Source organism: Trachymyrmex septentrionalis, unplaced genomic scaffold (assembly GCF_001594115.1).
Source record: "Trachymyrmex septentrionalis isolate Tsep2-gDNA-1 unplaced genomic scaffold, Tsep1.0 scaffold37, whole genome shotgun sequence".
Classification (NCBI taxonomy): Eukaryota; Metazoa; Arthropoda; class Insecta; order Hymenoptera; family Formicidae; genus Trachymyrmex; species Trachymyrmex septentrionalis.
The window spans coordinates 7,226,637-7,244,037 of record NW_017305536.1 but is presented as its reverse complement, the minus strand read 5'-3'; the positions used below and the strand labels follow the sequence as shown (position 1 = coordinate 7,244,037).

Below are 17,401 nucleotides of genomic sequence, written 5' to 3'. Positions count from 1 at the left end.
ATATATATATATATATATATATATGTGTGTGTATATGGATTTTATTATTTTCATATTTTATGACAGAGCGATGCGCAATTTTTTTTAAAAGTCATTTTCAGAAAGTCATTTTTAGAAACAGGTAAAATCTTACAGGCGAGCCGCAAAAAATTCACAGGTAGATCGTATGCGATCTATGAAGTGCAGATTGTGCATTATTGTGTTTTATATTTTCTTAATCTTTTAATAGAGAAATCTAAGAGCTGTTAAAGTTGCAAACAGGTCATATATTTTGAACTTTTTCTAATTTTCACAAATATTGTCACAATAAACTTCTTTTAAGCTTAGCGCTTTAATCCAAACTTTGCAAAGTAATGTAAGAAAATCGTAACATACTTTGGCGTATAAAACGATCTCTCTTGGTATGCAAGTCAACTTGGCAAAATCGCATTTTTCCTCGAAATAGCCACGTTGGAAGAAACATTTCCATGAACATAAACACGTAGCACAAATGTGATGGAAATCACGATCGTAATGGAAAGAGCAAGAACATCAGCTACACATGTATTATCGTGTCGAAAAATATATGTCGCGAATACATGGAAAAAAAATGTTCCAGTTGCCGTATGCCCGATAAATCAATTCTCAAGCTGTAAGCACATTCCGATTGGACGTGCGACGTTACGGTGATTCGGTGAAATAATGACTATTGGAAATATCGGAAAAAGGGCAACGACACCGCGAGTTATCGCAAAGAATTTCGTTATTAAGAGAACCGAACGTGACGCTCCGAGATCCATTTTTACTTCTAAATTCACTGCCTTCCAAGTTTTATAGATGATTTATGAGCGCGTTTTATAAATGTAATAACTTATGCATATACAGTACACGGCAACGTTACCGAGATCTGACTAATTCTTTATAAAAATATAATGCAAAGGAGATAAAATGTTTGTTGGTACGGAATTATAATTTTTTCGGAATACGTGTATATTTATATAAAAGTAATAATTAATTTAAGTATCGGTAAAAAAAAAATATATATATATACTATATATATATATATATATAATATGTTTGTTAAATTCATAATGTCAAATTATACCCAATTTGGATTATTTTTAACCATTTCTATAGGTCGCAACTGCTTCTATTCAATGTCATTAATTTAACTAAAATAATGGAGTTAAATAATTTAAACTCAAGAAAATAATTAAATTTCACTCAACTTTAGCTTATTATTTACCAACTGCATACAAATTAATATGATTGTTTACCTTGAACTAACCACAGCAATAGATTGATTTACATTTTGACATACATGGAAGTTAAAAATATAATAAAATGTTTAAATGTTACTCAAAAGATTGGATTATCATTACTCCTTTGATACATAACAGTGCAATCTTCGTTGCTGCAAACGTCTAAAGTCCAGTTCCTCCAATGTAAGATTAACTTTAATCTCGGTTTGCAATTTATTCCTTATCTTTTTCTAATTCTAAGAAATTGGAAAAAATTAACAGTAAGTTAAACCGAGATTAAACTTAATTTTACATTAATAAAACGTAATAAGGTCTATCTGCTGTAAAGAAACAAAATTTAAAAATACTTACCTACTATAAGTATTTTTAAATTTTGTTTCTTTTGTTCGGATTAGAAATAGTCTCATAGTTGATAGTCTCATAAAAGTCACAATAAAATCAGTTACGTGAGAAATAAAGTGTCACTACCAAATCAAAGATAGAGATATACGCGTACAAAGGAAGAATTCTTTACACTCTACACCGTTACGTGCGCTGTTAAGACGTTCTGTCACGCAGCCGTAAAACCTTGGCTGTGAGAGTGATCGCCGATTCTGCGTTACGTAAGTGTAAGTAAGCTTGTCCAGACAATAATGGTACACAAGGATCGATCGAGCAACAAGTGAAGAACGCACAAGAATTTGTACGAGGTGCCTGTTAACGGCATGCTTATACATTACTCTCTCGTAAGCTTCTCTTTAACAAGTCACAGCGATCGCGACGAAGGAAGAGCACAAAACTGATAGGAAGGCTTAAAACTTCTCCCCTACTCTTCCTATGTAATATATACTTGTTTAATTCTGTAATATATAAAAATCACTTTCACATTTTTCTTATATCACTGTCTTTTTTTAAACGTAATTCTATGTGCTAGTTTAAAAAGTTACAAAGTTAAAAAAATATTAATAATGGGAGTTTTAAAAAAAACAACATCTACCATTCTTATTCTTTTCGCAAGTTAAATATAATTCAATAACGATATATGTCTAACAATAATTATTATTAATCAATTTCGAGATATTTTATCAAATGATTTGATTATATTCAACGAATTATCTTTACCCTTTATTCTGAAACACGTCGATGTAATTATACGCGCTTTTATTATAAAAATTCCAATTTTTACGCCATGCAGTACAAAGGGGAAGGAGCAGCCGTTCGACAAAAGATATTACTCGTTAATATATTTTCCGGCGAACAAGAAAGACTGCATCAACTGAAAGGAGCATTTTTTTTCGTACCGCGGGTGCACGAAAGAGCAAAAGGGAGATTATATTGATCCAAGTTACGAGCTGCTTATCCTGAGCCTGCCCTGGAGTCATTCACATATACTTATAATTTCCGTCAGTGAAATGTACATATTATTAAAAAATTTTTATCACCAACATTCTCGCGATCGGTACGTCAAAATATATAATAGAAAAATTATTAATATTTATTTTTTGAAAAATAATAATTGTATCTTCGGATTTCTTAAATTAAAGTCAAATAAAAGTTTTAGATGTTTTAGACGTTTTTTCTATATAATTCGCGTTATATTTCGATAAAATTTTACTTATAATTTTATGCAGCATGTACTTTAATATTTGTGTATTCTAATAAATAAATTCTTTATACATGCGCGTATCTGACTCTTACAGTTTCCGAATTAGACGGCAGATAGAATCACAAGTAGAAGTCTATCTCGAGTTCTGACATAAATTACAGATCATCCCTAAAGTAGATTTAACAATAGAGTTGCACTTATGTATAGAAATACAATATACATACGTAATAAATTTACTACGCGAACAACGCGAAATAAATGTTGAGATTGGTTTCAAAACATAATTATACACCGTGATTAAATTAAGATTATTTATTGAGATAATGCTAATAGCCATAATTAGCACACATAAAATTTCTACTGTTTGAAATCAATACTGATGATTATTAAATTGTACAGGATTTCATGTCTTTATTTAATGAGTTCTGTAATTATACATGCATGTCCAGTCATGTGTTCGCTAATTGAACAAAGTAGATAGAACAATTAAAATATCATTCTATATGATACTGATAAAAAGCTAGTGAAGAAATAATTATTGCATTGAAGAAAAATTTATTGAATTAATCTGAAATATGTATATAATAACTAGACTCTTTGATAAAATATCAATGATTTCTAGTTTTAATTAATCAGACAAATTAGGTTGCAAATATTCGATTATGATAACCAGAAACATGTATGTTGTATGACATTTAGTTGCATTGTCAGTTCCGATGAAAATAATTTTTGATTAAAATAATTCAACTATTAACCCCATTCTTTTTTTCTGTGAGAAATTCTGTTTAATTCTATCAATATTCCCTTAACCATAGGTCACTTTAATACAACCTCTTACTCTTTTTTCTTGTAATTGTATTAACCAGGCATTGAATATTATTATTACAGCTACACTAATCAAACTTTAGCTATCCTACGTAAATGTTTTGATTATATATGTAATAACCAGAAATCCTGTTTATTTTCACAAAACTTTGCTTAACCAAACATATTTTGTTAATTCAATCATGATTGTATCTTCCATGTGGAAATTTTTGGAAACCCTTATAAATCTAACTCGCATATTTTCTCAATTAAGAGATTTTAAATAAAAAAATAACTTTCACCGTTCTGTTCCATCTATAATAAACACGTATACGAATGTATTTGTTTTTATTCTTCTCATTATTCCTAAATTAGGTTGTACTTTACTATTATGTATCCTCAAATATTTATTGCATTGATATTCATGTGATGAAAACATGTACATATATGTGAGAATATATCATGTGTAATTCTTTATATGAGTATCCGTAGTATATTTAATTTGAATCCGTGGATTTGCTAATTGTAAGCACAAAATGACTGCGAATCAGTTACTTAATACGATTTAGAGCTAATAAACAGCTTGAAATTTTGCAGGTGTAATTATTAAACGATTGTTTGTGACGATAACATAGCTCGTTTCTCGCAATACAATGCCTGTAATCGCTGGATCATTACAGTGCTGTGGCGTGGAGGCAGTGGGTTAATCAATTTCTTGCCATGGTATTGACCACGTTGAAAGAAGCGTGTTAACCATCGTTATCGTGTAATCCTACCGCACATCCCAAGCACGATTGGATGGATTTTCGGTTAACGTACAAGAATAGAATATAACTAAACTGGAGCAAGAATAGAATGAGGTTGACACTTTACGAGACGTTTCGCGACATCCGCGATAAAACCATCGTTACTCGTGTTACACATACCGTAACGTTATTGATCTTTGTTTACAGTAAAAGAGCGACATCGCGAAGAGTTTATAAAAAAAAAGTATTCACTTCAACGCGCGAAATAACATTAGTCTTCTTACTTTAAGATTAGCTGGTAAAAGTAGATCCAAATTTTGCCGGAAAAAGAAAATAAATGGAAACGCGAAAGCTTTTTTTCGAAAAATGCCGTTGCTTTATTGGATGCTATAATTGATATATCCTCCGATACGACGAAAAAACAAGCAAAAAAATTTGCGTTTATATCTTCCATATAAGCTACTTTAAATTTTGTTGAACTTAACTGAATTAAATATCAGCAGGTCTTCAAAAATTTAGGATGCAAAAAGCTTTTAATTTTTAATTACTCATCGTTAACTATTAACTGCACTAATATTTTGTTACAGTAAAACTTGAATAAGAATTTTTTGAATAATCTATCTACATTAAAACAAAGTTGAATGACTAATATAATTTCATCCAAATTATTCCAAATAAACAAACAAACTTACTTAAACAACTAATATAAATTAAAAGAATCAAAATAAATGCAATAACTTCATTATAATTAATATCGAAATTTTCCAGCATCGTTTTTCAGAATTTCCGACGTTAACCAAGTACTAATTTAATTATCGTAATGAATATTGCCGTTTGCTTTAATGAAGATCAACATGCCAGAAATCGCCAGCCATAATTAGAATTTAGCACGAACACGTGCGGCTTGAATGCTCCCAACAAAGATATTAAATAATTACGATTTTTTAATGGTAGTAAAAAAAAGTCGAGTACACAACAAGTGCGCGACATTAAGTGCAGCTTTTAAATTGCTTCGCTTTTGACGAGAGTCGCATTACCGCTATACCGCCCGCATGTAATACGTTATAATGGTTAAAAAATGCACGCGGCGAAAGGGTTAATCAGCAATTTATTTTCTCGCAAAAGTTACGCTTTCAAATCAGCTTACTTGAGTTTGTCTGCAACTCTTTAACAGCGGCTATTACCGGTCCGCTTAAAAATGCAAACCTCATCAAATTCCTTACGAGCTCAAAACTCTGTTCCCACTTCTCGATAAAAACGTAAATTAAGAACTTTCCGTTATATCGTTTCGTAAAAAACATGGACGTTATCCGAGGTACCATCGCATCGTCATGCTGCGAAAATAATTTTCACTCGTTTACGTTAAAAATTCGCTGCATTGTAAATATTTTATGTTATCTGAAAAGCAATCAGAATGCAGTGTAGTTTTGTTCGTGTATGAACATTGTTTGATTCGGTGATGAAATTTGTCTCGCCTTTATCGAACGAACAAAGCACAAAACGCGACTGCGGCACCCAGGTCGACTCGAAGTGTGAACTATCGGGGATACTGATCTCTATTGTTACTATATAACGCACGATACCTGGTTAACGATATTGACCCTCTTACGAAACATTTGTTTTAGAACGCCAACGAACATACCGCAATATAGTAATTTTGATTCAACTAATGATTTAATTGTGCTTGGACTTGACAGCACTGTACATTCTAGAAATTCTAAATAATTTCACGCGAACAGTGAGAGTACCGAAAGATGTACGAAAACATGAAAGCTCTGAAAATCCGGCCTGAAACAATTCCCGTTTCGTCTTTTGAAATGCAAATGGAAGTCAGGTTTGAAAGCGAGAAGTCTCCTCAAAAGCGTCAATTACTCGTGATTTAATTCCGAACATGACTTTTTAACGCATTCTCCTCTGAATTTTTGATCAGTAGTTCTACGCGTAACTATATTTCTTTTATGAAAATGATGAAAAAAAAGGTGCCGATATGAAAACCATTTACTGGAAAGTGAATTACAAAGAAGGGTCTTTGCCCGTTCAATAGACCCCTTGACATGTTTTTTCTCCGGGAAAACAATTCTGTACCAATTTTTGTGAACTACCAATAATTCCAATGTCCAATATATACTGCTTGACAACAAACGAGATACAGTTAACAGCGAAAATTTCGAATTTTCGTACGCAGCAAAATTCTTCATATAAATTTTTTAATTAAGTATGCATATCGTATTGCAGACAAAGAGAAATTTTCAGATAAAGATAAAATTACATATCGCACTCTCATAAGAAAAAAACGATGCAAGTCGAAAATTTTCGAATTTTATATTATGTATTCTAAATACATCAATCGTCAATCAGAAAAAATAAATACAAGTTGTATTGAAATAAAAAAGAATCGAAATAAAGAAAAATGACAAAAATCAAAATAGAATTAGTTTTTAATTTAAAACATAACATCATAACAAAAAAAACATAACAAAAAAATTAATATCTACATTATTTCTAAAGTTAAAACTGGAAACAAATAATTTGTGATTAGCTCTAATTTTAACAGCCGTAAATAATTAATGTTAAAATATAAAAAATAAAATAAAATATGCGATTTTCTTTCCTCCCTGCTAAATAATTTTATATTTTTGATATTACTTTTTTCTTACAGAGATGCGATATATAAAAATAAATATTACGATAAAATAATAATCTCTCCATCAAATAAAGTTCTTTTTTACGAACAAGTCCGGCATACAATAAAAGCGCGTTTTAATATCGTCGCTTTCGCAAAGTTTCGGTGAGTATACTTGAAATATTTATACATTGTTACTAAAAAAAAAAAAAAAGCGAACGCAGTGTAACTGGCTAATAATTCACTCTGGACTTTCTCTCGCGCGCGATAAATTCGTTAACGTACACAACGCGACGCGTCGCAACGTATTAACTTCGCCGAGCTTTTTTGAAAGCTATACGTATAATGCTGTACATTTCATTGGATGTGCATCGATAGTGCAACTAACGAGCCTCGGATTTTTACATTGACCATAAAAATTTGAAAGAAATTTTATCTCCGTATCTTAAAAAAAAAACGTAAAAATATTTCAAACAAACATGCATCACCGTGTGCAAATCAAATGAACATTTATGACAATGTGTCATAAATTATGCGGTCGATCATTGTGAATTCGTTATTATAAAAGATAAAACTTAATGAAGAAGATAGTATCTAAAACGCCTGATTAAAATATTAATTTATTCGCAAAATTTAATTACTGATATTCCTCCACTGAGACTGTTTATAGAAGCCTGCAGTATTTCCATTATCGATTCAATAATTTGTGATTCTTTTTCATGGTACGTATGAAAAAAAAAACTTAAAAGTATAGGCGAATGCGCAAAAGAAATAAATAAAAATACAGAAACTTTAATAGGATGTTAATAAAAACAGTAATAAAACAAATATTGTAATACACAGAAAGAAATTTCGCTGAAGTATCTAAAATTTTAGCTAGATTTGAAAGTAAGACTGTATTAGACTATCAAAATAGGACTGGAATATCAAAGCTTTCACAGAATTCTTTGAATTTCCTACATATTTATTTTCATGATTCGACAAAATTATTTTTAAATTTTCATCTATCAAAATTTTTAGATACTCCACACGGAGAAAACAATTTTACTTAAGTATCTAAAAAAGCTAGATATAACATATCTAAAAATTTAGTCAGATATAGGTCTGAAAATAATTTTATTAGACCATCAAAATAATTATGTAGGAATTTCAGACAACAGTTGCAAAAAAATTTAACATTCCAGCAGTTTGAGCATTCTACATAATTACTTTGATGGTCCGACAAATTATTTTCAGACTTATATATAGCTAAACTTTCAAATACTTCAACAAAACCGTCCTTTTTATGCAGAAAAATCGTTTTCTCTTTTTGTGTAGAAATAGTATAAAGGGTAGTATAGTATTGGTTTAAAGTTATCATTAGAATATTTATAGAATTCGAGTGTTAAGGGATATGAATGCTATAAGGCTGCCACCCTACTGCCACCGTCACTTCTCATTATCTATGCATAGGGAGTGATGTCACTGGATAGATTAATATATGAACAGCGTGATTCCATCATGTGTACCCGATGGTGTTGATAGCGATAAATTCAGTGGCACGCGTGCCGACAAATTTCCGATCGGAGGGGACCAGTATACTCATCCCTGGACCAGAGAAAAGTCACCCTGTTTAATTTCGCGCGTCAACGTTGACGCGCGGCGACACGTATCGCGGATCCGCGCACCACCGGCTATGAATCCCAGGGCATGAATAATACGCGCATCGCGGGCTAGAATAATTTCACGTTGAATTCAAATCCAGGATCGATGAGGCCTACTCCCGCTGACGATCTAACCCAGTTTCGCCTACGAGGCGTGTACGGGCCACGTCTCTCGCTCTATGGCGTAAAGCCGCGGCGGCGAGTCGATAAAAACGCAATTTTGCGCTATTCGTTAGCGTGCTACCCCTAGCTCGCGAGCAGAGCGCAACGGTGACGTGGAGAAGTCTGAACGAATTGTACCAAGTCCACGTAAACACCCGTTCATTCGCGATTCGAAGGTGAGCGAGCCAACTCCGCCGTTTGACCGTAGCGTTTATCGCCGCGCGATTTCCTTCATTTGTGGTCATTGAGTAATATTACATAACTGCAGGGTATTACATGTATTTCTTGACGTGACTTATTAATGTACATTTCGTCATCACAGACATACATTTACAGATTGATTTTTGCATAAATGTCTAAACATTTAATTAAATAACAATCATGTTAGGTACATATTTAGTCAGATACTGAAAATGATTTTGCTGTGTTATCAAAATAATTATGTAGGACGCTCAAGCTGATTGCTAAAATGTCAAAACTTTGCACAGTATGACTTATCATACTTGAGATTCCCTCCTGTATATATAATAATTTTAATGACTCAACAAAATTATTTCCATATCTGTATTCATAAAGAACTGTTTTGCTGAAATATCTAAATTTAGCGAGATTCAAATTGAAAATAATTTTGTTGTGCCAAATTAATGATGTAGAACGCTCAAACTAAGTTACTAAAATTTCAAAACTTTCTGCAGCGCTGCTTATCATGCTTAAGATTCCTATGTAATTATTTTGACGCTCTAATAAAGTTATTTTCAGATCTCTATATGGAAAGAATGATTATGCTGAAGTATCTAAATTATTATATTTAGCTGCATACAAATCTGAAAATAACTTTGTTCGATCATCAAAATAATACGTAGGACACTCAAATTAATTGCTCAAGTGTTAAAACTTTTTGAACTCTTACTTATTATATTTGAAATTTCTATGTGATTATTCTGATGGCCTAATAAATTTATTTCTAGATCTGTAACTAAACGGAAAGAACGGTTTTGCTAAAGTAAGTATCTAAAAATTTAGATGTAAATTAGAAAATAATTTTTTCGAACCCTCAAAATAATTATATAGAAAACTCAAATTAGTCGCTAAAATGTCAAAACTGTTTGCTCATCACATTTGAGATTTCTTTGTAATTATTTTGATAATCCAACAATACTATTTTCAAATCTAAATCTAAATATATTATATACTTGAAACTTTAGCAAAACGTCTCTTTCCGTAATGTGTATCTTGCGACTGTCGGCTTTCGCCGAATAATTCGCATCTGTTCTCCGCATCACGTTTACGCATTGCCGTGGGAGGAAAAACGTAAACCGAGAGTGCCCCGCGAGTAAACGTAAAATGATACCGGTGAGCCAATACGACGTGCACCATGACGCTTCTCACAGAAGACGGACGCGCACCACGTGAGCTATCACAGAATGACGTAGGCTTTGTTCCATTGTTCACTCACCTCCTCGTGCGTAACAACCCCCGCACGAAGTTGCCCCTTTACGAGGGCGCGCGGTTGATTAACGAGAGCATCGCGTGAAAGTGCGCCGCGAACGCGAACGCGGCGAAGGTTCGCATGTCACCTCGGAAGAAACGTGATTCCGACACGCGTACTCTTCTCTCCCTTTCCCTCCCTTCCTCTTTCCTTTTATCCCTCCGCGAACGCAAATTAATCGAGGGGGGTGGCAATCAGCATTCGACGGACGGAGAACTCGGCGAAGCTGCAATTTCGGCGTGGCGCGGAAACGTGGCGCACGCGGGGAACGCACTGCGAAAATCGCGAGAAACTCCAAGGGAGGGGGGTGGAGGGGGGAAGAGGGGAGGGGAATGAAAAAACTAGGAGGTGCACCCTCGCATGCGGCGACACCACACTCGGCGCGTAACTAGGACGGGCGGGCGAGCGGATACGCGTGATTAGGCGCGTGGGTGCGTGCAAGGTGCGTGTCCGCCGCGTGATAAGAGCGCGTATAGGTGAGCCGCTCCGCGACCTTCGGTCGACGAAGGTTCGTCGAAGACTGGTCGGTCACAGGGTGGGAGGGCTCTTTTTCAAAGGCAGCGTTTTCTCGACGACGACGGCGGCGGCGTCGACGGCGGTGGTGGCGAAGCTTCCGGATGGAGGGTAACGGGCATGCGTGTGACGAATAGCACGATCGGCACCGCACGACCGTGCACAAGGGTGTGCCGGAGAGAAATGCGCGATTCGGAAATGATAGCCCGCGGTTGCTCGTTCGCTTTGAACGCGTTGTGCGCGACGACTCGCGTGTTTCCCTCATCCCCGAGTACGCGGTTTACGACGGCGATGTAGATTAGGCTGCCCGTGGAGCTTTGATTCTCTCTCTGCTCTCTCTCCTTCACTTTCTCATTTTCTCTCCCCAGGAACAATCAAGGAATCGCGTTTCGCTCTCGCCGAGCTAAAAGGGGATCGTGTTTCTCCGTTGGGTTCATGCATTAACAGCGAATTTCCGAGATTTGCAAACTTGATAACGGCACGTTATAACGACAAAAAGTAATTGATACGACCTGACTTTTTGCTGAAATAAAGCTTGAATGAACGTTGAGAAGCTCTTAAGGGTATAGCATAATAATTCATGAAAATATTTTTGACTTAAAAAAAAAAAAAGAGTATATTTCTCGAGTTCTACTCAGAAATGCCGGTTCAACCGCACTGCGGTAAAGCGAAGTTATTGGATCACCTGATATTGCGCCCACTCACGGATCACTCCTATTTCCCACTTCAAGCCTGCTATCGCAAAATGCAAAATCTTTTTACTGACAACTATCAAATGCTTTTTGACATTTTGAGGGATTTGCTATCTGATTACCTTGCTAAAAACATATATATATATATATATACTCAACTTAAAAGTTTTTACCCAAATTCCTAACGCCACTAAAGCGAAAATGTTTATCAAACTTCCAATTGTCGAGTCTTTTGATAAGAAAGAAACATATAGCTGCTATTATATCAAAATAGCGATATTTATTATATATAAAGTTATTAAAATTTGCAGGCCCATCTATTTTGAAAGCATGCAGCAAAAAACGTTGAGAAAAATAAAAGACTAGGTCGACTTACCAGCCTGCGATGCCGTTTGGTTGTATCTCTTGTAAGAATATGCCAACCTCGTTCTTATCCTTGCTCCGAAGTCCGACTACGCTGAATCCCAAACTAGTTCCTTCCGGTTTATATAACTAGAAAGACATAAAATCATCTTCATTAGCGAGATATTTTTAATATAATTTTATTTTGATTTTTTCTCCACTCTTTACTTAAAAAATAAACATGATAAATGCTTTAATGATATATAAAGAGTCACTTTTGAAAATATTCTACAAAAAAGTTTCATGTCTTATAAAAAATTTACCTGGACTGTAAATATTTGTCGTCCTTTCGCCGCAGCTTCGATGACTTTTTTAAACTCCTTCGCATAAGTAGGTGTTGTTATAGGCGGCATTCCCATAACTTCCGAAACAAGACTGGGACTAGTAACCTGTAACAAAGTAACGACAAGTCTTGTAATAGATGCATAAAAGTACATGATTGATCCTTACAAAATATAACAATGATGTGATAATACCTGCGCGCTCGTGTCCTCGCTGCTACTGTGCAGTAACGGAGCGACAGGAACTCTCTGATCTTCCAGCTCGCTACTGTCTTGATACAAATCTTGATACATGTTCGGTCCGAGAGGTTGCACCGGTGTAGTCGGAACGGAAAGCTCCAGCTGTCCACTGATGTTAATGTCAAAGTCACCGGGCAAAATAGATGGATGATGCGTCAGTTGTGTATTTAGTTCAATCAAGGAGTCTTGAATCGTGACTATGCTCCGAAATACTGGATCCTCTAACAACGAAATTAATGATTTCAAATCCTGCGACGTGTGCATCTGCAATTTAGGATCGTCGCAATCTTCCACCCGTTCCTGCACGTGTTCCAGCAGATGAAGCGCCGTAGATATATCTGCAACAAATAACAAGACATTAACTTAGAAGTAATAGGTTGATAGAATGGCGCAAGTTATATTTATTAAAGCTTTCTAGAAAATGGGATAATTTTGGCTTAGTCGGAACTTGATATTTTCTAAATTCTTTAGAATAGAATCTCAATCTAAAAAGTAAAAATTGAGCCAGCCTTAAAAGAGAACAGTTCAATTTAAAATTTTTAAGGCTTTACTCTTTAGAGTGAGATTTACTTTAAAAGTTTTAGAGAATAACTTAATTTTCAAAAATGTTTAATCAACAGATGTTTAAAATTAAGATTTCTTAAAATATCTTTAAGACCTGTCTTATATCCTAATTTTGACATGCATGCTGTCTAAGCATTACCAAAATTTGGATCAAAAAGTTATCTCGATTTTAATCCAAAATTACTCCCATTTTACAATATACAAGATAATCAAAATAAAATTACAAATAATTCTACTGATATTTACCTGCACTGAGCGGCATGATGACTTCCTTTGTTCTCTAATCAGTACTCAAATTTATACAAGTTCTTCGCGTACCCAACTAAAACATGAAAAAGATAATATTTCATGGATGTATGTATATTGAAATTCGTTGAGAGTAAATGCGTCGCACAGACATCATTTTCTCTTAACCTCAAAATACAGTAGGACACTACGGACGTTCGCAAATCGAGAATAATACGTTCCTCGAGAAGCACCTCGATAAACGATTAATTGTCATTAAGCGTAACATCGCCGTAAGCACATCGCGAATCAATATGCGGCGCCGGAGCAGAGCCGCGGGATCATCCTCGAGAATTTCAGGTACAGTACTCACCTCGATTGACGGGTCGCGCGAGGAGAACGCGCGTTTTTTTCCGCGAATGCGATCCTTACAGTCTCACGCGATAACGGAGCGATCGCATTACAGTCCACGAGCGACGGCCGATTGCATCCTGGCGTCAGCTGACTTCACCAAACTATATATCGCGTTATCGAGCTCTTGCCTCACGTATCACACGCACAGAGAGTGTCCGGAACGGGCACGCATTCCGAGCACTCGGCGATCACGTGACCCGGCGCCATTTTCAAACGCTCGAACGCGAACTCGGTTCCAGTAATCTCAGTTTCAAACCTAATCTCCTGTATTTATAGTCAGTTTTTATTCTAAGATTGTCTTAAATAATGTTTTAAGATGCTAATATGGCTCTGTGATTAGCTTACATCTGAAAGTGACTGTATTTAGGACAATCTTAAATGTAAAAACCAGCAATGAATAAATCATAGAGCTCATTTTATATGATTTATAATTCGTATTAGATTTCGAAATAAATTATTATTGATTATTATTATTTTAAATGGTAGAATAACGTTAATTTTGATAAAAGTATCATTGTTTCTTATTCACTAAAAGAAGAAAGCGAATAAATTACTATAAAAATAAAGAAATTGATTTAAAAAACTAAATATTTCAGTATAAATGAATGACATAATTATTAAAAAGTAAAAAAATTTCAGAACCCAATTTTTTTATAAAAGAAATAATAATCTAAAAAATAAAAGCCGTCAATAAAGATCACGCGTTCGGTACTTCTAGTGATAAAAAACATAGTGATGATTACTTTCGTCTATTAGAGTATTTAAATGTCATTTTATCATCATTTTGTTTCCCATTAAGCAAAACAAAAAATAATAACATCAAAATAGTGTCAAAATAACTCCAAAATAATTAAAAATCACTTTTTGATGAGTCAGATTTATTTTAATTATTATTTTGATATTATCATGACCTATTATTCCACTTGAATATTTGGAATTATCAGTAATATTAATAATTATTATTATTGGGATTATGAGAATTAATAATTATTATTGTTGTTATTCATCGTTATTGAATGTAATTAAACCAGGAAATAGAACCATACGCTTTTATATGCTTTTGTGTGCTTTTGACGCATATAATATATTTTCATATATTTTTTACAGTGCATATTATCTTCAAGTATTTCTCGTATTACACGGTACGTTATAAATAAAATTAAAATTAAAGTTATAAATAAAATTCTATCTCAAATTCTAAGACAAAATGAAGTAGGCCTTCAAAATATCTTTAAATTCTGCATTTTTATTTGTTGTTTATATCTGTAAATATAATGTCAATTAAGCGAAAAACATACATGCGACTATTGTGACAATGTTAACCAAAACTGCTTTACGTGTTTATTTCATTAATTTATATAACACACTTTACGTTTGTGTATTCTGATGTTACAAATATATTACGATATCATTATACTCGTAATATAATTGAGCTGTAAACAATATAAAATTATAACAATTACAAACGCATGAGAATTCCCTGGAAAATAGCGCCCTCCATAAATGTGCATTAATTATAAAATAATTAATCCTGCGAAAATAATTAATTTTTGAGAAAATAAATTTTAAATAATGAGAATCTTGTTGGACCGTTTACGTGAATAAATTTCATTCTCTCAGCTGTACACAATAAAAAAGATAAGCTATTTAATATGAAATTTAAAGAAAAAAAAAGAGGTAAATCAACTTTCGTATAATTAAAGTTTAAAAGTATTTAATGTAAAAAAAATTACATCCAAAAAAATGCTTTTTTTATCAATAAGGATCCTTTTTTATAAAACGGTTCTTACATTTCTTATTAAATATAAAAGCACAGAATTCATTTCAAAATTCTTTATTCATAATATATATATCTGAGCAATTTTTTAATTATACTTGTTTGATCTTTTTCAGCCGTGAAGTTTCGTATTTGTGACAAAGCTGTATTGTCACGCTTCTGAAAGCTTTCTCTTTTATATCAGTCTTTATACTTACAAAGAACCAGTCATTTTATGAAGAAAACAAGTCTTGTCTAGATCAGGTAAATAAATGTTGCTAAATAAGTGTTGCTATTATTATATAAAAGATTATCAAGAAAAAAACATGTTATCAAGCATTCCATGAGAGAAATTTATTATATTCTTTTATCTTTCCACTTCCTCCAATATTTCAGACTCCGTAGAAGCGTCGTTATTTGCTGTCTCAAGAGAAAGAGATATCTCTTAAGTATAATGCTCTTTGTGGAAACGCAAGAAAGGACATGCCACGAAAAAAGAAAGGAAAAAGACCTCATGATCATTATTAGCACCATAATTTATAAGGGACTGACGTATACTGTTATTACTGAATTTAATTTTCTATCTCATATGTATTAATTTATTATAAGATATTCATTTCATACGCATATTTCTATTATAATTAACTATCATAGATAGCGTACAATTTTTGTGTATTTCAAAAAAGACAAGATTTCTATTTTTGCAAAATTGTTTAAGTACTTGTTTAATGTATGTAATATTATAACTTTTGATTTTCTCTCGTAATAACAATATCATAAATCACGAATATATTTAAATAAATAAATACTCAGTAAATCTGAAAATAATTCAAACAATTAGAACAGCCATTAAAAAGTCTAACTTCGCATTATACTCGATTTTTTTTTAAATTATTCTTAAATTCTTTCATCAACACGTCCGATTGAGAATTGTACCTTTCGAAATTGGGACGTACATTCTAAATGAGACTGAAAATAAAAGTAAAATAATTAAAATCACGGAACAATGTATTACACGATACCTTTGTACGAAGAAAATAATTCTCGAGGCATCTAACATGGCGAACAAAAGGTTACGGATCCCTGTATACTGAGATGGCTCACCCCGCGCTTTATCCAGTCGATCGTTGACCGGCTCGTTGATTCCCGATGATGACGGTGCGATCTCGTCCTGGTTGACCTCGACTGGGAATCTCTAATCCATGATTCCGCCGCGAGTCGGCCTCGATGACGAGAACCTACGCCGCTGGGTACGACGTTCCGCAGCTCTCGTGAGCCCCCCCGCGCGGACATGACGCGTCGCCCGTTTTCCCGGATGGCCTCACGGAAACCGGACACACAATGGGTCCACTTCCGCTGCGTGCAAGGCCAGAGAAGTCGGACGTGGGGACCCCACCTGTCCGCCCCCGCGCGCGTTATCCATGCGTCGTGCTCTATGGGCCCCCTATGGTCTATCGTGCGGTTGTAACGCGGGGATTCTCTCATCAGGAACGCACGATTTGCTCTTTCGCCGTTCTCTCTCCACTTCCCAGGTGTACAGGTGTCCATTATTTCCATGCTTCCCGCTGATTTCGACCGTCAGTTTGATTACAGGTGCCATTCGCGCCGCACGCGTGATTTCGGCGTACGCTCGCACGCCTCTTTCTCGCGCGCGATCCATAAGATCACTTTTGGGATCGCGTTGGGATAGCGCTGGCACATCGCGAGATCCGCAACGCTTCCCTTCGTCCTCCTTCACGGCAATTGTAATTACGCCAAAGGGAACGGAGAGCTCGCGACGAAGAACTAGGGAGAGCTGTCCCTCCTGGGTAAGATTAGCTTTCTTTCCCTTCATCGGCGATTCTTTTTTACACCATTGACAATCTTTTTACTTTTTTAATGTCAAACGAAATGTTAAATCAGTACAAAGTAAGTAGTTTACCACTCAACAATATAATGTAACATGTGTATTCTATTTTTGAAAAGGAAATTACAACTAAGAGGTACGTTACGTGTAACTTTGCGTATGTTGGGAAAAGTCA

The 17,401-nt window shown here is 34.4% G+C and overlaps 2 protein-coding genes across 4 annotated transcripts in view; one reads left to right on the top strand and one right to left on the bottom strand.

The window, feature by feature from the left end:
- LOC108750595 overlaps positions 1-13,751 on the bottom strand; it is a 115,960-nt gene extending 102,209 nt beyond the window's left edge. Inside the window, exons 1-5 of the mRNA XM_018490128.1 lie at positions 13,584-13,751; positions 13,232-13,307; positions 12,377-12,759; positions 12,164-12,289; positions 11,875-11,990 (exon numbers count right to left, since the gene is read on the bottom strand). Of these exons, the coding sequence (XP_018345630.1) occupies positions 11,875-11,990; positions 12,164-12,289; positions 12,377-12,759; positions 13,232-13,247 (641 nt within the window). The 5' untranslated portion in view covers positions 13,248-13,307; positions 13,584-13,751. The remainder of the gene's footprint in view (positions 1-11,874; positions 11,991-12,163; positions 12,290-12,376; positions 12,760-13,231; positions 13,308-13,583) is intronic.
- A 3,228-nt stretch (positions 13,752-16,979) lies between these two features.
- The window catches only part of LOC108750424, a 20,390-nt gene continuing 19,968 nt past the window's right edge, over positions 16,980-17,401 (top strand). For all 3 annotated transcript variants that reach the window (XM_018489849.1, XM_018489850.1, XM_018489848.1), the window contains exon 1: positions 16,980-17,188. The gene's annotated coding sequence lies outside the window, so the exon portion shown is untranslated. The remainder of the gene's footprint in view (positions 17,189-17,401) is intronic.